Genomic DNA, 21474 nt, shown 5'->3' on the forward strand with positions numbered 1-21474 from the left:
CTTCCCCCACCAGCAGAGGATGAATGCCTGCTGGTAACACTTCCCCAACCAGCAGAGGATGAATGCCTGCTGGTATTACTTCCCCCACCGTCACGAGGAGAGGAGCAGGAGCTGCCTCTCCCTTCACCAGAAAAACCAGGACTAGATGCTGGCGGTCCTCAGCAGCCCTTGCATAGGCTGCTGAGGGAAGCACGGGGAAGAACCGCCCGGCCGCAGAGGTCGAGAAGCGGGCCAACACCCGCACCCCAGTTTGTCCTGACTCCCCGCCTCGCTTCGCCCAAGGATGCCCGCCTCGCTTCGCCCAAGGATGCCCGCCTCGCTTCGCCCAAGGATGCCCGCCACGCTTCGCCCAAGGATGCTCGCCACGCTTCGCCCAAGGATGTCTGTCTGGCATCGCCTGGGGTTGCCAGCCGCTCCGCATCGCCTGGGGCTGCCTTTTGCTCCACACAGGGTGCAGGGTGCGAGGGAGAAGTGGAGCTCCCGCTGCCGCCTCGATGGCCAGGGGCTCCCCTCCCAAGTTCGCCTCCCGAGGGTCCGCTGCTGCTGCCGTCGCCTCCCGAGGGTCCGCTGCCGTCGCCTCCCGAGGGTCCGCTGCTGCTGCCGTCGTCTCCCGAGGGTCCGCTGCTGCTGCCGTCGCCTCCCGAGGGTCCGCTGCTGCTGCCGTCGCCTCCCGAGGGGCCGCTGCTGCTGCCGTCGCCTCCCGAGGGGCCGCTGCTGCTGCCGTCGCCTCCCGAGGGGCCGCTGCTGCTGCCGTCTCCTCCCGAGGGGCCGCTGCCGTCGCCTGGGGTCGCCAGGGATCCTGCTTCGCCTGGGGTCGTTGAGGGTCCTGCGTCGCCTGGGGTCGCCGGGGCCTCTGCTTTGCCTCGGGTCGCTACACTGTGGCCGGAGCTCCATGAAGGGGAGCTGCCGGCCATAAAGAAAGGGGGGATGGTCAGGAGACCAGCTTCCCCAGACGCATTTCCGTGGCAGGAAACACGGTGGCCGGAGCCCCACGGAGGGGAGCTGGCGGCCACAAAGAAGGGGGGGGAGGTCAGGAGACCAGCTCCCCCCGCAGCAGTTTCGCTGCTGGAAATTGGGTGGCCGGAGCCCCACGGAGGGGAACTGCCGGCCATGAAGAAGGGGGGGGAGGTCAGGAGACCAGCTCCCCCAGCTGCTCTTTCGCGGCAGGAGATAGTGTGGCTGAAGCCCCGGAAGAGGGAGCTGCCAGCCACGAAGAATTGGGGGGTGCCAGACATTCCACCATGGCCACCCCCAGAAACAACTTGCTTCCCCCTCTTCCGGGACTTTGGGACTGAGGGGGGAGGTGGCCATTGAGGCCATGTGTGCGTTGCACAAGGGGGGGTATATGTGGCAAAGTGCCCCCCCTGTGTATGTTATATGTTACGTGTTGTGTGTAAATGTTGGTGTATAAGCATTGGTACACGGGATATAAGCGGGTCTGTGTTTCACGTGTGTGTAAATTGTATATTTGTATTTAGGCTCGGGGATGGCACATCACATCACGTGCAAGTAAAAAGTAATAATATGTGAGCACGGGGAATTGCACTTTAATTAATTCACGTGCAGTTGTACCGAGATTCCAATTGAATGATTGACTAGCAATCGAATCTCGGTACAACTGCATAAAAGCTGCATGTTTTCACTCACTGGGGGTTGGGTGTTCGGTGAGTGGAGAACGGGATTGGAGACGGAGGTATTTGTGAAAAGTAAAGAATAGTTAAATCTGCTCACCGTGTTTTGTTCGTCTGTCTGTGCACTGTTTAGTTCGTTTTGTTTGTCCTTTTATTTTGGCGTATAGTGCCGTGTCCAGTGTTTTTGTCTGTTCAAACCTTTTATTTTCTGTTTGGTTATTAAATGCTGAGCGCGATCACGCGCTCAGATTCATCAAAACCCCAAGTCTCTGTTTATTTCCTGCTTCTGGTCTGACGCCACCCACTCCGGCCATCTTTGTGACAGTTCCTCATAGGGGGAATACTGGGTACCTCTTCATTAGACCCTTTGCCTGTCTCTTCCCCACACTGTATTCCTATACCCTTTTGGATTCTCTTCTCCCCGACTAAAACACATTTTGCCGAGGATCGACTAGTGTTAAAGGGATCTCTGCTAGCAGTTGGCTTATCTTTTTTTCGAACAGGGATAATAATCCCTTTGATTTCCTCGTGGCCTCCTGCGAACAAGGTTTTTGTGGGAGGGTAGAGAGTTTTTTGGCAAGGTCCTCTGCCGCCAACTGTCTCGCTACAAGTCCCATGAACGCATCCAAGTTCTGTATGTCTCCTTGTCCCACACATTTCCAAAGTCAGGCCGTCAGGGTGCGTAAGAACCAATCCATTACTATCATTTTATAATTTTGGTCAAGCTGTTGACTTCGGGGTTAAGCCACCTTTTGGTTAAGTGCAGTAAGTCAAACATCTGGGACAGAGCTACCTTTTCCTTTTTGTAGGTTAAGGCATGAACAAGGTTGCGTGCTGTTTTAACCTTACTGAGGAAGACCAGAAGTTTGACTTTCATTTTGTACTGATGGACCAGGTTGTTTTGTTTTCTACAAACTTTAGTGCAAAGTACTTTTAAGCAACATATTCTCTAAGTTTCCTGCACAGACTGTTAACTGTTTGTTTACAGTCATTCTGCTACTAGATAATTATAGTTTGTTTGACTCTAAAAAACATGTGCATTAACACGGCTCACAGGAGCGAGAGGACAATAATAATCTATAGTAACAACTGAGAATTTCCCTAGTTGCTGTCGTTCATATGCATTTGTAATGTTTACTTGACACTGTTTATTGCATTGCTTTGCTTTACAGCAATGTGTTATTTCTTAATGTTTATTTTGAACTATTGTAATCCTTCTTACCAGAGACAGCATAGTTAAATTGGACAAATTAGGTTTCTATTCCCATAAACTACTTTTTTATTAATTATTAGCTTTGAAAAGTTGACCGCTATAGCTTCTTCTTTTACTGTTGTCAGTCCCACAGGGTTTAGGTGGTGTGGTATAGGTTTGCGTCCAGGCTGTGTGGTCCAGTGGTTAAAGAAAAGGGCTTGTAACCAGGTGGTCCCCGGTTCAAATCCCACCTCAGCCACTGACTCGTGTGACTCTGAGCAAGTCACTTAACCTCCTTGTGCTCCGTCTTTCGTGTGAGACGTAATTGTAAGTGACTCTGCAGCTGATGCATAGTTCACACACCCTAGTCTCTGTAAGTCGCCTTGGATAAAGGTGTCTGCTAAATAAACAAATAATGGTAACGTGCGTCAGACAGGTTTATATTTTGGTAGTGCAATACACTTGACACTACCTGGCACCCCAATAATTGACTCAGTTACAAGCTCTTATCAGTAGACTGACTGAAAATGGCCCCTCGGCCTCTGCCTGCATGAGCGAGGCAACCTTGGACATTAGCAGATAGGGAATTTGGGCATCCAAAGTGGGATTTACTGGTCAGATGCTGTCTTAGATCCAGGGTCCTTTTACCATGTATAATCTTTTATACCAACTAACGGAAGGTATTTTATGGTACAAGAAAACAAAGTTAACGGTCTTATTCTCATTGCCTCATTATGTTATCCATAAAATTAATGAGGGCTTAGTTGCTTGAAATTAAGATGTGGACCTCTTATCTGTAGAGATACCGGTCCAAGCAGTCTCTTGAATCTAGCAAAAGTATGATCTAATGTGATAGTTTTGGGAAAGTGCTTACAGTCAAAGTTTCTTGTTAATTAAAAGTAACTACGGTTAGAAACTGGGCCTCTTCTAATTCTTATCTATTAGTTGTTAAGGACAGTTGAAGCAGGGTTTTTTAAGCAGAGAGGAGCCAAGTCTGTTGAACACACACTTGTAGAGAAGAAACACGTTTTTTAAAGCATACTGAGAGTGGGTTTTTACTGTTAAGAAGGAAATATATATTTAGACTAAAAGCTGGTTGCTGTTTGGTCGTATTCAGAAGCCTCTGCCTTCAAAGTCAGCTCTTGTATTTACTTATATTCTACACACTTCCATATATTGGGAGGTAAGCATAATCTTGCATTTATATCTCACTTGTATTGAAGCATTGCTATAGGGATAGTAATTATATTCTAGCTTTAGAGAGTGACATATTGGATGCTTTAGGATTTAGTGGTGGGTGTTTTAGCATTTTACATGTCTGGCCTAAGGGCGAAACATGTTAAAACCATAATTGTATTGAAGTGTTAACACTGTTAAATTTTTAAAGGCACTGGATCGCCCAGATTGCCTATTAGCTGGGATCCGATGTGGTCTGTAACCACTCGATCAATTTTTAAGCATTTAATAAACCAAAGGAGTACTAATATTGATATGATTCATTAAAACTTCAAACTTGAATGGGTCTGTGTGATTTCTCCTGATTACTTAAAGGTTGTCTGGATATATTGTAAGTCAGTGCACGAAAAATCCACTTACAGGTGTCCAAAACATCTCGGTGTCCTCCTTACGTGTCTCCCCTAACTTTAAGAGTGTGCTCAGAGCATAAAAGAAGTATGTGGAATCTGACAACTCACAAGGCAAGAAAACTATAGTTGAAAGGGAGGAAGAGAGAAGAAAAAAGGAGTAAGCCTTTTGCCTATTTTCCTTTCAAGTTTTAACCCTTTCCGGTCCATTGTCGGACTGGGTCCGACATTACAATTATTCCTCACAGCTCCTTTGTTGGACTGGGTCCGACATCATTATAGCAACGCAAAAAGGTGCCATTTCCCTAAAAACAGAAAATAGAGTGCAATCACCTTTCAAGTTGTCATAAAATTTAGGATGCACAAAAGATTTCCTGCAACCTGGTTGCTTTACTAATATTGAACTGTCTTCATACTAGCTCAGTCTATGAAACCTAGCTAATTTTCAAACTATCCAGTTTCTCAAAAGTATATGTTTATCCAACAGAGGGAGCGATCAGATCTCTTTATTTTATTCGTACTGCAAATCCATCTCAGCCGAGGTCTTTAACACTAGAACCGCCGGATTTTCGAACTAGAACCGCCACGCGGGTCACTCTGACCCATACATTTTTAAACTGCTTTGTTATGAAAATGAAAGACATACTATCAGATACAACTGAAAAGTTGTATTCATGAACATCATATCTAACATTTGCATCGCAGAAACACCATATTTAAATGGAAAATTAAACATAAAAGGCTTTATTTTTAAAATTAGTGCATATACAGCACAACTATAAACAATGAAAAAATATAATAAAATACACATTTCAAAAGAAACGGGTATGTACATATACCCGTGTACAGGTGTAAACGAGTATATGTACACACAAAACTATAAAACCGAAATCAGTGTTTCTAATAATACATAAAAAGAAAATATAACACAACTTCCGGTATGACGGCTGCATTTTACTCTATGGAGGAGCGTACACGTCTGCCAGCTGACTGTGCCTGTATCCAGGAGCTGTTCCATTGAACACTATTGTGTAAACTGGTACATACAAACCTGTAAAACTGAAATGTTTTTTTCCTTTCTAAAAGTAATTTATATATATATATATATATATACGTTTCATATTAGGTACATAAGTTGTTATCCTACCTGTCATTTCAGTTTGCTGTGTGCATCTGAGTGTAGCTTGCCGTATTCCAATCAAAATGACTACTTTCAAAATTAAATATTTCCTTCTGATATATTTCCAGTTGCATTTGTGAAACAAAACGAAGGATTGTTGTCTCCCAGGTACATTGAAAAATAAGAAACTAGACTTTCAGTGAGTTGGCATCTTGACAAATCCACAATCACAGCAATCTCTATTTTGTAGTCAGTCTACAAACAAAGACTTGAAAAAAACTGTGTGCTAGGTGGAGGGGGCATGTCTTGTTTGCTGCATTTACAAAAACAATAGAATATCTTATATTATATTAAAAAAAAGTCACGTTGACCCACGTGGCGGTTCTAGGTAGAACTGTTTATAACTTTATCATGTTTGTGATTCTGGCTATCAAATGCCGTCAGGATATTTAATTCATATATTTAGGAAAAGTCAAAAACGGACACACACATACGATTTACAACGGAAGAGTAATTAACATTTTAAATGCGAAATGGGTCTCACTGACCCGCTTGGCGGTTCTAGTGTTAACCCTTTGCCGGTCCTATGTCGGACCAGGTCTGACATTGCAATTTTCCCTTTTGGGTCCGATGTCAGAACCTGTCTGACATCATCAAAAACGTGAAGCACAGTTCTCTGGTTGTTTTTTCTCCGGAAAAAGCTGAGAAAACCTTTCAATGGCCGAGTGAGACCGATAGGAGCCGAGAGAAGCCGAAAAAAAAGGGGCGGATCTGAGCAATACACATAGTCCCTGCACCACAGACATAACACGGACATAAACAAACAAGATAGCTGCTTCCGCATCCAGCTCTCAAAGAATATCAGACATTTGCCAAGCTTTTTGAGATGTTATAGTAATAAAATAATGACTTGGATCACATTATTGAGGAGTTTGGTGATAAAACGAGTGATCTACAGATGATTCATCAGTATGCACAACTATGAAGAGGTATGTGATAAATACAGCGAACAAGGGGTGGGGCAGGGCTGGAGATGCAGTACTGAGTGTCCTGTTGATATGCAGTGCCTTTTAAACCTGTTTTACGTTGATCTCTGTCAGATATGGTGGCACCATTTTTCTTTTAATACCACAAAGCATTTTCTGCCAAAGCAGCATCTCGTCTCGCTTTAGATAACATCCTCATAGACTGGCCCTAACCTGATCCTGACCCCTTCAATGGGTTTTTCAGTGGTCTCCATGCAAACACATGGTGTATGCACTTCACCGTGTAAAAAGGAGAGACAATGTACTACCTTCTGTATCAGTGTTGCATCATTGTGTTTCACACATCATGTCATGCCATTCTCTAAGCCAGTGTTTCTTAAACTGGGGGTTCTGACCCAAAAGGGGATCACAAGGCTATTGTAGGGAGGTTATGTGATCACAAAAAATACTGACATACCTTAAGATTAGAGCTTCTGATTTTTTATTTTAACCGATAAAACACCAGATACAAAAATGCACTGAAACACTGAAAATGGTTACTCAATTCACATGGACTTCACCCTTTAAAAAAAAAACAAAAAAAAACTATAGTACAAAAAAACTAAAACAAATCCACCTTTCCCAGTGCAGCTGCGCAATGCCCCTCCTTCCTGACTTGGATCTATCATTGATTCATTCGGAATACTTTAAACCCACCTTACTACTGAGTGGCAGCAAATTCTACATTTCTATTGGAGGCTCCACTTACGAGATTTAAAACGAGATTACAATTACAGTAGAAGGCTTGATCGCGAGATTTAAAACTATATTACAGTTAGACAGTGAATTTAACCCTTTGCAGTCCATTTATTAAGTGCGCGTCAGGTCTAATTATTATTTTCACACGTGCAGTTAATTTTAGACGCACTGTTTGAAAGTATTTTTTTTGTCACAGCCTGAAACATTTCCAAAGGGGGGCCCAGCAAAAAAAATTAGAGAATCCCTGCTCTAATCTAATAAAAAGTATGCCATTAACATTGCTGTATGTCTACCAAATGACCCACATCCACTGTACAAGTATTATAGCGGCACAGTAGTGCTATAGTTATCGTTATTGTTATGGCTTCAACTTTTTTTCTATAGCTCAATTAGCACTGGACTAAAAATCACCACATAAACAGGTGGATTCTGAATTTTTACCAACATCTGTGAAATTTTGTCCAGTGCGAAGCATCCATTTATTTTTATCGCAGATAATTTTTTCAGAGGACCTCAGGACCTTGTGCAAAATTTCAGACTTAGGCATCCTGTGTCTTTTTACTCCAGTGCAAATCGACCATATCAGTGTTAGAATTGATACAGCATTTCCAGGGTATTCACCTCAAAGCAATACCAACCTTTACAATAAACCATAATATGCTATTAAAATTGGTATGATCTGTCCTGAGAATCTGCAGCGAAACGCAACAATTGGACATAGCCAAATTGGGGACGGGCGAAAATACAAAATTGGTTGCATCGAACGGCGCATTTGAAGATATATATGAAAATACATATCACTCAAGAGATGAATTGGTTATTCTAGCCTTTGGAAAAGAAGGTACAATGAAACAAGTTATTTACATCTGGCTCATTTTTTAAAAATCATGCACAAAAGCGTCTTTACTTGTGTCCAGCACCTGTGTGTGCAATTTTTTATTTTATCTTTTTAAACCTGACATCTCGTATTTCGGACAACCTGTCTATCTCCAGACATGCTCCGTAGCCATACAGATGGTGTAAACCATTGATTTCTTAAGTAGGGGACACAGCTAATTTGCATACCACTGACAATTGGTTAGATAAAATCAGTAACAATCTGTGAAGGTAAATCACATCTAACCCCATTACCTGCTGATAAAATAATAAGGCAGTAGTTTTATAAAATGCATGTTAAATACTACCCAGGAGTGTAGTGCTGTCGTGTGTTAAATACTGCACAGTAATTTTTTTTGTTTTTCAATTACCGCCATCTTTTATGCATATGGGTCAATGTTTGGTATTTACATTTTAATAGCTCAGTACTGGAGCCGATTGGGACTGGGAGGAAATGTTCCAGATTTTTTCCCTTGTAATATGTTTTTTCAGCTTCCCTGGGAGCAAATATTCTGTATTTTCATATACTACATTGACATAACTGATTGGGTTAAGTATAAGGTCAATTTCATGTACTCAAATGTAACAATTAATTAGGTAAACAGTTGGATAGCCATGAACCAGAGGGATTACCGATTATATATAACTGGATCACTCTGGTTCTTGACTAATCATTTGTTGTTACCATTTTATTGCAATGGTACATTCATTGCTATGATTATATGGAATTTGTCATCAACTGACAATACAAATATGATTCACATAATGATGAATACATATTTTAACTGTCAAATTGAAATATTTTGTATTTGTGTTGCTTTTATGTTTCTATCGTTCTTTGTAATGCTTATTCACTTAAAATGATGAGTTTGTAACATTAAAAAATTACAGTTAAATTACATAAAGAACATTTTAGAATTCTGTCGAGTATAACATTATGGACTTTGGTGGCTTTTAACATTCATTTGTAATATGTCAATGTACTGTGTTAACAGATCATAACAAACACTGGTTCTACAACCATTAAAAAAAAAAATGTTATGGTTTAAGCTTGAAGCCACACAAGTCAGGAAATTCCTTACAAAAAAAGACAATTCAATTAATTTTAATGGTGCATCCTGAAGCCACAAAAGTCAGGAGCAGTAAAAATCTTTTTTAAAATATTTAGCAACACAACAGAAAGTTCCACTAAGCAACAATTTGTTTTCAAGATACAAACCTTTAATCACTCAGCCTATTGGGTGTGAAATAAATCAAGTATATGGAATACATTGCTGTTTTAAAAGTCAAGGCACAGATTAATCAAATTGTGGCAAGCTTAGCTAATCAGGTTTCAGTAGTGTGAAAAAGCATGTTGGCATGAGCCACACTTGTAACAAGTGTCCATGCAAAGTTTAACTCTTTAAGGTCTACCCAATGCCAAACTCTTTTTACTCAGGCACTGTGAGAGACAGCCTGTCATTGGAAAGAGGAGATTTTGAGCTTTAAAACAAGGTCCTATTAGTGTATTTCCAGTAGATGACAAGTCATTTGAATGCTTTTTTTTTTTTTTTTTTGCACATTTTCAATGAATCAGTTTCTTTTTTTTGGTTGCTTTTGGTCCCTTTTGTATATATGGCTACAATTCCTTTATTTGTTATCCAATTTGTTCAATTTTTCCATGTTCCCTACATGTTGAAGTTTCATTGAACACTGTCAGATTAGAGCTGGCCATGCTAAAATATTTTTTACAAACAATAAATAATGTTTTTTTTCTGTGGTTTTTATTATCTGTATTGAACAGGGTGAGTTTCAGACTACTTTTTTTATGAAAGCCTAGTGTGTGCACATTCATTTCATGTATGACATGTACCTGTAACCTTTATAGTTAAAGAGTTACAGACACAAATCTAACAGTAAAAACAGGCAAAAATGTCTCGGACCCTAAAAATTTGGTCACATAGTTCTGTAGTTTTCATTGGCGAACTAATCGGAGGCCAAAAGTCATGCAAAAGTAGGACGAAATTAAAGAGATTTGGATACCGCCAAGCACTTGTGCTAATGAATGCCCACACCAAGTTTCATCACAACTGAATAAGCAATTCTCAAGATACACTGCAAGTAAAACATACATACAGGTGTTCATATTTAAAGAAAAGGCTGGAAGCGGATTTGTAAATGGCATTCTGGAGCGCTTTGGTGCGGCCAGGGCATATGCTTCTTCCAGTATTTATAGAGCTGCTTGGTGAAATAACTTTTCAATGAATTTATCTACAAACTTTGCAAGAACGTGATGTACCGCTATGAACTGCAATGAACTGAACTCTTAGAAGAACTAATGGCCATATGTTTTTTTCTCTCTCTTAGTTTTGGGTCTTTATTGTATCGAAATACGTTGTATTTGATTAAATGGAATTTCTGTTTTTGTACGGAACTGTTTTTGGTTAGCTCCATGCAAACGGAACATTGTTTTTGTGTCTGTACTTGTATAGTATTTTCGAATAAGCTTGCTCGTTTCCTTAATTAGGCTAGAGTACATTATATATATATATATATATATATATATATATATATATATATATATATGCATATATATATGTGTATATATATATATATATATATATATATTATTTTTGTTTTGAGCACTAGGCTTCTAAGTTCTACACACATTGAGCAGCATGCACATAATTTTTTTAATATATTATTGGCAACATTGAACTCGCTTTGTTTCGGTATTTAGAAATTAGCGTTTGGCTAATATAATTGATTAGGGAAATGGTAAACGACTGATGAAAGGCTGATTTCAGCTGAACTTAATTGGTGCTGTTAAAATAATAAATGCACGTATGTTTTACCCTGGTTTGGAACTGGTTTGTGTAGGGTTTGGCCTGTTAATTGCGGACTCCTAGTTACGAGTTGCAATTAATTTTTTTTTATTTTTTTTGGTAGTCATAGTGTCTACCTGCACCCCAATCTGCACAACCGTTACATGGTATCAACTTTACATATAATAATATGCGTATTGTGAGCCAGCTCCCAAGTTCACCACCAGGAGGCGTTCATGGCCGGCTGGGGGCACCAGAAAAGATCGGAGGGACCTGTGGGCAGCGTACGTGCCATGTATCCACACAACCACAGCGGTGTTCCATCGAAACTTGTGTGAACTGCGCATGTGTATAGTGCTTTTTGAGTCTGCATAGCTCCTCCCATAAAAAAAAACTGCTTCCCTTTCTTACTGTGTGTACATTTAATGATTCCTTATTGCTTTCAATTAACATTTAACACAAATTAACTTTTTTAGTAAGGACATGTAAACAACGTGAAATTGTTAAATGTTGCTAAATGTCTTGCTAAATGTTAACTGAATGTCAATTCAAAATGTAACTGCATATCATTTGCATTTATATTACATTTTGTTACTGGTGAAAAAATGACAATCTGTGAATTTCATATGCAAGTGATCAGTTACAGTACCCACAATCATTGAGACACGCAGCTACCCCCCCTCGTACATGTCAAAATGCAGTGCTGTGGTTGCGTCGTGAACTATTGAGAGTTAAAATAACATTGGTGAGCGTAGTAAAGAAAAGAAAAGGAAAGTAGACTCTAAAAACCGGGAGTTCAAAGAAGAATGGACAGAGAAATATTGTTTCATTCTCCCAACTGCAGCCAACTCAAAGCCGATGTGTTTAATTTGCAATGAATCAGTGGCTCTTATAAAAAACAGCAATATAAAACGCCATGCTTCACTTTCTGCATCATATCAAGCTTCTACGAAGGTGCTTGTTCATTCTCTGACTCAAGAAGAACAAACAACCGAATCGTCGCTGAGAGTTACTTGGATTTTAGCTAATAACAAGAAGCCGTTTTCTGACTCTGAGATAATTAAAGACTGTATGGTTGATGTTGTGGATGCTATATTCGAAGGGAAACAGAACGAAGAATTTCAAGCTAAAATTCCCTTAGCCGATTCTACAACAGTATGCAGAAGTGAAATTATTTCGGAAGACTTGCTTTCACAGCTTTGCGGTACAATTAAAAACGTGGACTGCATTTAGGTAGCTGTGGATGAATCGTGTGATGCAAGTGATAATGCCCAGCTCATGACATTTGTGAGATTTTACAATGGAAGAGATTTCTATGAGGATGTATTTGGCATGACTGCACTCCATACTCATACAAGAGTTGAAGATATTTATGAAGCAATAACAGAACTGTTGAGGAGAAGGGAAATCAGGGAAGTCTGTCATTTCTATTGTAACTGATGGAGCTCCAGCGATGATAGGACAAGATAAAGGACTGGTACAACATTTGAAAGTCCGCCATCCCAGTTTGATCTCATACCACTGCACAATAGACCAGTGGAACAAAAGCTGTCAGATTCACAGGTCCAAATATAAGGAAAAGACTTTTGCTATATACAGTGGCATTACCTTAAATTGCAGAAGGATTATGGGTAACACACCATTTACATGCAAGGTCATGTTACCCATCTCTAAAATCCTTATTTTGTGCAGTTTCAAAAAATGTATACTTGTGCCAGGGTATCTCATTCTTTGGTGGCATACTGGGCACATTTAACACTTCTGTTCAGGCCTCAAAATGTTTCACAGGTAGTGTACCTTCAGTCAAGTGCATTTTTAAAACCATCAACTGTAAAATACCTTGAAAAATATCAAATATGTCAAATTGAACAAATAATTAGATCAATTATGTTAATTGAGAGCTTAAGTTAGAATGAAAACCAGAAGACCCTGCGGCCCTCGAGGACTGGAGTTTGACACCCCTGGTCTAGAGCATGTAAACCCACCAAAACCAATGAAAAGATTTCCAGCAACATAAAAGTTTCTTCATTCTTACACCAAACATTAGCATTTTAGGGACTAAATGTGATGCAGGTCTAATATATTTTATGAAAAAGTAGCATTCTGTTTACAATAATAGCTGTATTTTGTGGTCACATGACCAAGTAATCCATAAAAACTTGGCACCAATAGAAACGTCAGAGTCTGGGCAAAAAAAATAATATATAGTTTGCCAGGGGTATCTAAAAAAGAACATATAGTAATTTTGATGTAAAACAGGCGAGTCCCAAAATCACAAAATGCCTGTAGCACAGGGCGTCACCGGGCCTCAGCAGAGAAGGGGTTAAAGTAATTAGGCACACCTGATCGTGTTAAACAGGTCTGTAAGGCATGTCTGTGTTAAGGCTAAGGCCTGAGAAGAGACCTGTGTGGTTCAGACCTGGAAGGGTATGTGTTTAATTATTGTAAAGTATTGGTTTTGGTTATTGGTAAACAGCTTAACTGTCCAGTTGTAGTTAGAACTTGGGAAAAGTTTAGTAAGCACTCCTTGGAGGAGTTAGGCTTTTGTTTATTTTATTTTACAAGTAAATAAATATACAGGCACAGTCCTGTTTACACCGTATCTGTTTTGAGTGCTGTTCCTTTTACAAGAACACAGAGTGTCAAAGGTCCCGACACTGGCAAAGCTAACCCCGGTTTGTCACAGTACATACAAACATACATACATTCATACACACATACATAGATCGTCATATCCCCATTCTGATATCCCCATTTTGATAAAAATAACTGAACCAAGTTTTATATTAGTGTAAATCCATTACCTCCTGCAGTATCCTCTTCAGCCTCAGCAGTAGTGTTTTTACTGCAGTGCAGTCCTGCATCATCAACCTAAAGGGCAAGGCTTCAAGACCTCCAATCTCATCTTCCCTTGGGAGACACCAGTCAGTGAGAGGAACTCCAGGAAGGCAGCTGGAAGAGGGTCTGAAGTCCCCTAGATGGATATCCTTTTGAGACTGGACAGATATAGCCCTGGTGAAAATAAAACATACAATTTCTGTAACCTACATAAACCCAGCTAAGAATATAAGCATTACAATGTCAATTGTTCAATAACATAGTATATATTCTGTATATTCAGACTGATTCCCACGCTGTAACCTTCATTACCTAATCTCATGCAAAAATAGTTAATTCTCACCTTGATAACCTCAAATAACTTGAACTACAGAATGCCCATAACAATTTCCATCAAAACTATATAACAAAAATTGGCATTTCTGTTCCTGAAATGATTTCCAATGCCCACAAGTCAAATTAATATTGTAGTGTACGGTGGAAAAGAAAGAAGGAGACATACACAGTTTGCAGGTACTCGAATCCACGGTTTATTGGAACATTGTGGCAGTGTGTCCCACCCTTGTGTGTATTTTGTGTTTTATGTTGTATGTGGTGTGGTTTATGTTGTCAGTTATATGTGGCTATAGTGGTGCACTGGATATAAATGAGTCTGTGTAGCACGAGTGATTTAAAATATATAGTTGTATTTAGGCACGGGAATTGCACAATCACTTCACGTTCAGATAAAATGTGCATTAATTTGTGAGCACGGGGAGTGCACAAATTAGTTCAGGTGCTGGGATTCAAGTGAGTGATTAATTAGCAATTGAATCCCAGCACAGCTGTATAAATAGCTGCATAATTCACTCACTCAGGGTTGGGTGTTAGGTGAGTGGAGAACGGTTGGGGAGAGGAGAATTCCAGGCCTGTTAGCCTGGGCCACACCAAAAACAACAAACAGCCTTGCACTCTCACAGCAGCTTGTCTCACTCTTTAGCACAGCACAATTTTCCTCAAGCAGCCCTCTTTGGAAATCTTATTAAGAAAACTGTAGGTTTTACATACCTTTAAAAAATAACATTTGAAGTTGAAATACTCTTTATGTGCATCTGTTGCTTCTGCTGTGGTACAGTTTGCAGTTATTTTACGTTTTGGTTTGTTTGTTTATTTGTTTGTTTACATATTATTCTGATACAGCATGTTGTACATGTTTGATGCCTTTCTGGAGTGCCGGTGTAGCATGAGAAACTGCACCCATGAGTCAACTGTTGATGTTTAACGATTATATTTCTGTGATATTGATGCTTTTTCCATTTCAGCATACTTAAAAAATAAAAATGTGCATCATATGTGTACATGTAGTATTTAATAGGCTTCATAAGTGAGTCAGTGTAAAGTAATATTTATATAAAGTGTAAAGTGCGTAGTCAAGGTAGGCAGCTATGAGGCATGGGCCTCTGTAAAAATCCTAGTCATAATTATTAGGCTCTCTTACATGTTGCTTTGCCGCAAAATAAAATGCATTTCCTCTCTCGTTGTGTGCATGCATGAATTCCCATGCCCCGCTGATATCTAGCCTCTGTGCTTTTCAGCATATTTGTCTCTATGTCCAGTGACTGATGTGTATAGTAGGCTACTGTCTGTATTTCAATTTAATAATCGCTATTTAAAACATATCTAGTTTTTGTTGTTTACTTTTTCTGACAAATGTACCTGCCTTTAAATGTGTTTTATGCCAACTCTGTTTTTATCAAAAAGTAAAACGAGCCGATTAACTTTTAAGACTTCTTTCTACTCCAGCGAATAATTTAACATGCAGAATAACGACAGCGGAATAAAATGAATCGCTCTGCATTTTAAGTAGTGCTCTTACAATGCAAACACATAATTAATCATCACAATCTTTATTCATTTTATTTGACGAGTCTAGCGAGGGTGAAATCTATCTTTTATGAAACTGTTAGTAGCTACAACCTCCAAACAGCGACGTTAAAGAGATCATCACTGTGGTTTTAGTAATGTATAGGTAAAAAAAGTAGTTGACCTTATTTTGTCATTATTATTTTTCCATGATTAAGAAACTGAGATGGTTTATGAGGCTAATTACAACATTTAAGGCAGAAGGAGCACTCAGAAATAAAACCCAGCAACCAGAAACCTTAAATATCTATTCTGGTGTATTTAGAAGAATTTGACGTTTACATTTGAAGTATGATACTTCAGGCTTGTTATTCAGACAGTGGGTGATTGATTGGTACTTGAGTAGGTGGTTTTGTTGAGTTCAGGGCTGTGCCGTTTGCAAGGAGTATCGCTGCTGACCAATCACATTAATAGAAGTAAAATGCATATTCATGAGTATAAGTCAGAACACCGCCAAACAGCCAATCAAATCGACTGGTCAGCCGGAAACCTCGAGCTGCAACCCTCTGAACTACACATAGGTTATGATGTGCTGACAACTCACGCAGCTGAACTCTCGCCAACATGCTTAATAGCTATGAGATACTGCACCCCCTTAGAAAAGGTGTTTTAATAGCTATGAGATACTGCACCCCCTCAGAAAAGGTGTTTTAATAGCTATGAGATACTGCACCCCCTCAGAAAAGGTGTTTTAATAGTCATGATAACAAATATGAAACAAATACAAACAATGAAGCTGCACTCAAACTCGTTGTTTTGTGATAAATGTGACGGGGAAATACGCATTTTTCAACCATCATTACTACATTAGTAATCTAAAGTAATGCAGCATTTTTTTACTGTTACGGTTACACATTTGCATTGCCTGCTGTTAGGTTGCTATGAAGTTCACACTCCTGAGAACACCAGGGCCTTAGCCAGTCATAAAAAATCACAGAGGCACTTGACCATGCCCCCCACCCCAAAGTTTTTATAACAGAAGAAACAATATATGATGAAATTATTATATGTTGTTTATTTAAATACAAATGTTTAGTGAACAGGTTTTGTTCTGAATAAGATACTACTGTAGAAATTTGAGTACCTGAGGTTCTGTATTTGCAGGACATGTGTGGTTTTGTACATAGCAAACAAGCAGCTTTTTCTTTGCAACATTCTAATTCAATATAAAACAAAATATGAAATGCAGCAATACCAGAATATTTGTTGTAGACACTATACTTAGTTTTAAATCCTAATCTATTAAACTTGAATTTTAACAGTGATGTCATTATAAAAATACCGAGAAGACAAGAGTGCTTGCATACAGAAAGTTGTGTCTGATATTAATTATAAAATCACATTCAGCAATAAAATGAGCTCAAACACCTTTTCTTCTTAGGGGGTGCAGTATCTCACAGCTATTAAAACACCCTTTCTGAGGGAGAGCAGTATCTCATAGCTATTAAAACACATTTTCTTCTGAGGGGATCTCACAGGCATTATGAGTGTATGTATAGGCTTAATTTGACATTAAGCAAGGTGGTGCACTATATTACAGGCATTAGCAGTGACACAGAGAGGTGGGAGAGAGGGTGTGTGGGCTTTCCCTCTCTCTGAGTGGCTGAGAGGCGAGCATTGGTGGGCTTGCTGGCCCTATAAATAACGTTCTGTTGTTCCTTCAGCTCTGCCCCTGAAAGATGAAGTAACGGCCGGGAAAAGAAAAACAAAAGAACCCAAAGAAAAGAAAAGAAAAATATCGATAGCAGGGAAACCTTGGGCAGACCCCATAAGTGTATAGCAAGTAGGCTGAGGGAGCGGTCAAGTGTAGGACGGGGACCCGGGCCTTGCGGGTAGCGACGGTCGGGGTAACGCTGCCGAGTGCAGAACCTTTTCTTTGTAGTTTTGATTACTGTGTTTTATTTTCTCTTTTTGATTTTGCCTTTTGTTATTATTATTATTTGAGAGCACCTGCGAGTGTGTCAGTGGGACTGTTTACCTGTGGGTATTTCTGTGGTCCTGTCTACCATCGCTGGTATTCAGGCCACAGCGCCCTCTGCGGGCTGAAACACTCACTTGAAAATAAAAAAAATAAAAAAAGTAATACATAAAACTGGGCACCTGTGCGGTGTTTCAAGTACACGCTCCCGTGTCAGTGAATACCCACACCCTTCCACACTGATTATTATACATTTTAATAACATTTTACCTGACGTTGCAATATATTCACAAAGTGTTACTCCGAGGTTGGAAAAAACGCAGTTAAACCTGCTGCTGGATGGACTACAATAGGCTGCAACATAAACCACTGCTGGCACGTTGAAACTGAAAACCCCTTTTTGACTTGTTTTCAGATTAAAACCGCAATTAAACCGCTTTAAATAGAACGTTGCAATTCACCTATCAAGTGGACTAAATTTGGTATGCTGCAATTAACCCATGTTTTTTTTTCATCGTCTCTCCTGTCTCCATTCTCCACGCCTCTGAGGAAAAAAATTACATTAAATAGAGGCTAATCGCTGTAATCGCTGACAACAGTAGTAAACGTGATGTTTTATTCCAAGCATACCGAATAGCTAATGAAATGTATAGTATTACTGTGTTTGTGTATAGCGTTTGCTTTTAACAATTGTCTCTTTAAAAACAAATATTACCCTCATTTGTTTTGTCAGAAACATGCAGTTTGCGTTACAAGGCCTGTTGTAAAAAAAGTAAACAAATACAGAGAAGGATTATTCAACCGTGGCATCTTAAAAAAACAAACAAACAAAAAACCTTGTTAAGGCGTATAAATACATTCAAACATGAAATTGCATGCCATGGAAATCACGTGAACTGTTTGCATCACTAACACAGTGTGAAAAAGCAGGAAGCGGAACAACCCATTTATTAATAAAATAACATATTTTATTGAAAAATAAACAGCTATATGTGAATATTAATATAATAAAGTAGGGGTGTACAATTGCACAGGATGCAGTTGCTCATAGGCAAGGCTATGATTCTGTCACGGAGGTCACGGATTCCGTGATTTTAAGAGATGTCCGTGACTTCATGAAAATTCCCATAAGCGTTAAATTTTACCAAAAAAAAAAAAGTATGCAATGTGCTAAAAATAGAGCTGCATAGCATGGTGTTGCAGACAGCCATACAGTAAGCACATAGCAGGCATGTGTAGCAGTGTAGCTCAGCCAATGAAATTTGTTGTAATTGAGCAGTTAAGCATGTGAAGGCTTAGATCGAAGAGAGAGTGAACTGGATTGATGGATTGATGTTTTGTACAGAATGTAATGTTCCTGTGGATTACAAGCGAAAAGCAAGCTGCGACAAACATATTGAAACTGCTTTACATAAACGGAAGGCACAAGGCCTTGAATCGACAGTAGCCGAGACTGCTAAAATACAAGAAATGGTGAGCGAGCTGTTTAATGTAAAGATCGAAGAACAGTTGCAACGTCGGACCGAAGTTACAGAGGCTTTCTAACCCAGTAATATTCCACTTCATGTCCTTGACAACCCTGTTATAAAAAGCTATCTGGAAAGTTTGCTAAAAAACACTGGTGTTATACCTAGCTCAGATCAACTCAGAAAAACGTACTTGCCGAAGCTTTTTGAAAGGCATGCAAATGATCTGAAAAAAACGCTGAATGACTGTTTTGGAAATAGTCTCATAGCAGATGAAACTACAGAGGCTGAAGGGCGCTATGTTCTAAATATCTTGGCAGTTCCAGCCATTTCAAGCCAACAAGGGGAAGGGAGTTTTGAATTGAAGTCTTTTTTAATAGTGTGTTTGTTTGGAGACGGTAAACTTTAAAACTGTGAGTCGAGCAGTGGTGGAAACAGTTCAGAAATACTGAATTCCTTTTGATAAAATTACTGCTTTTGTTACAAGCAAAGATGCATATATGAACAAAACCTGGGTGCTTGTAATATGCACTGCACATCTCCTCAACTTAGTGTAAAAGTAAATGAACTTGTTATTGCTGTAAAACATGTGTTCAGAGCCTGCCCTGCCTGCAAAGCATGGTTCCGTCAATCACTGCAGGAAAAGGGGAAAGCGCTTGCCATTCCACCTTCACCGGTAATCACTGCCATTCCTCCTTCACCGGTAATCACTGCCATTCCTCCTTCACCGGTAATCACTGCCATTCCACCTTCACCGGTAATCACTGCCATTCCACCTTCACCGGTAATCACTGCCATTCCACCTTCACCGGTAATCACTGCCATTCCACCTTCACCGGTAATCACTGCCATTCCACCTTCACCGGTAATCACTGCCATTCCACCTTCACCGGTAATCACTGCCATTCCACCTTCACCGGTAATCACTGCCATTCTACCTTCACCGGTAATCACTGCCATTCCTCCTTCACCGGTAATCACTGCCATTCCTCCTTCACCGGTAATCACTGCCATTCCACCTTCACCGGTAATCACTGCCATTCCACCTTCACCGGTAATCACTGCCATTCCACCTTCACCGGTAATCACTGCCATTCCACCTTCACCGGTAATCACTGCCATTCCTCCTTTACCGGTAATCACTGCCATTCCACCTTCACCGGTAATCACTGCCATTCCTCCTTCACCGGTAATCACTGCCATTCCTCCTTCACCGGTAATCACTGCCATTCCACCTTCACCGGTAATCACTGCCATTCCTCCTTCACCGGTAATCACTGCCATTCCTCCTTCACCGGTAATCACTGCCATTCCTCCTTCACCGGTAACACTATGTAACACAATTTTTGTTCCTGGGTAGTAAGTGTTATTTCCTAATTGCTTATGCCTCAAAAGTATAGAAAATGGCTATTATTCCCCACAAACTTTGCTTTTGTGACCAGGACAGTGACATTTTGAAATTTACCTATTTCCAATGAGAAAACGGGCGAATTTGTGTCTTTTCGTTCACATAAAGTCAGAAAAAAACAACATATGAATCCAAATTAACATGTATTTATACTAAAGTAATACAAAAATGACTACAAAAGATTTAGAAGTGAGTAGTTTTTCGAGATTTACGATTATACTGTAAATCACTTTCACGAATCAGCCCCCAAATGTAGTCTCCCATCATGTTCTCGTTATACTGTCCTTGGTAGCGGCGTTCAAAGTCCAGTATATCCTGGTGGAAGCGCTCGCCTTGCATTTAAGATTTAATATATATTACAAAACCATAAATAAGTGCTATAAATTTATTTAAAATAATAATAAAAAAAAAAAAAAAAAACACTGGTAGGTAATGTTAATCACAACTTACAATACCAGAACCGCTGTTTTTTTGTTTTGTTTTGTTTTGTTTTTTTAGCTAATATTCAGAATGTAGTGTACAATTAAATTGTTCAAAACTGTCGCCTGATAGTCTTTAAAAATACATTATTATTTATTTTTTTTAATTGTACTGATACGGTTCTTAAATTGGTGATGAATAAAAACACTGATTCGTAATTTTATTGGATGCAGAGGTCCAGAAGAAAGACGTGGGGAGGACGTGATATACTATACAGGATGTCGTGGTGATTGAAGTTCTGTGCTGGAGATGACATAATAGAATAAAAATAGAAAAAAAACATGCATGATAAAAACTAGACAAAAAAATAACCAAACCACCAAAGACAACATTATCCCGCTAGAGGCTTTAGAAACAGGCCAAATTTGGCTGGAAAAACGGCAATCTCAGCAGCCTAAACATCGCATGCGAGACACATGCATTACCTATTAAAATTAATGTACCCTCAAGTTCAATGTACAAATAAAACGTGAGTTCCTATAACTTGTTTTAGAAATATATATATTTTAATTGGCGTTCCGGTACTTTAAGA

The 21474-nt window shown here is 39.7% G+C and overlaps 1 protein-coding gene across 5 annotated transcripts in view; it reads right to left on the reverse strand.

The window, feature by feature from the left end:
* The window catches only part of LOC117409687 (serine-rich coiled-coil domain-containing protein 1-like), a 667826-nt gene that overhangs the window by 417672 nt on the left and 228680 nt on the right, over positions 1-21474 (reverse strand). For all 5 annotated transcript variants that reach the window (XM_034905803.2, XM_034905798.2, XM_058996863.1 and 2 more), the window contains exon 6: positions 13735-13942. In XM_034905803.2, coding sequence (XP_034761694.2) covers positions 13735-13942 — 208 coding nt within the window. The remainder of the gene's footprint in view (positions 1-13734; positions 13943-21474) is intronic.

The sequence above is a fragment of the Acipenser ruthenus genome, chromosome 2, assembly GCF_902713425.1.
Source record: "Acipenser ruthenus chromosome 2, fAciRut3.2 maternal haplotype, whole genome shotgun sequence".
Classification (NCBI taxonomy): domain Eukaryota; kingdom Metazoa; phylum Chordata; class Actinopteri; order Acipenseriformes; family Acipenseridae; genus Acipenser; species Acipenser ruthenus.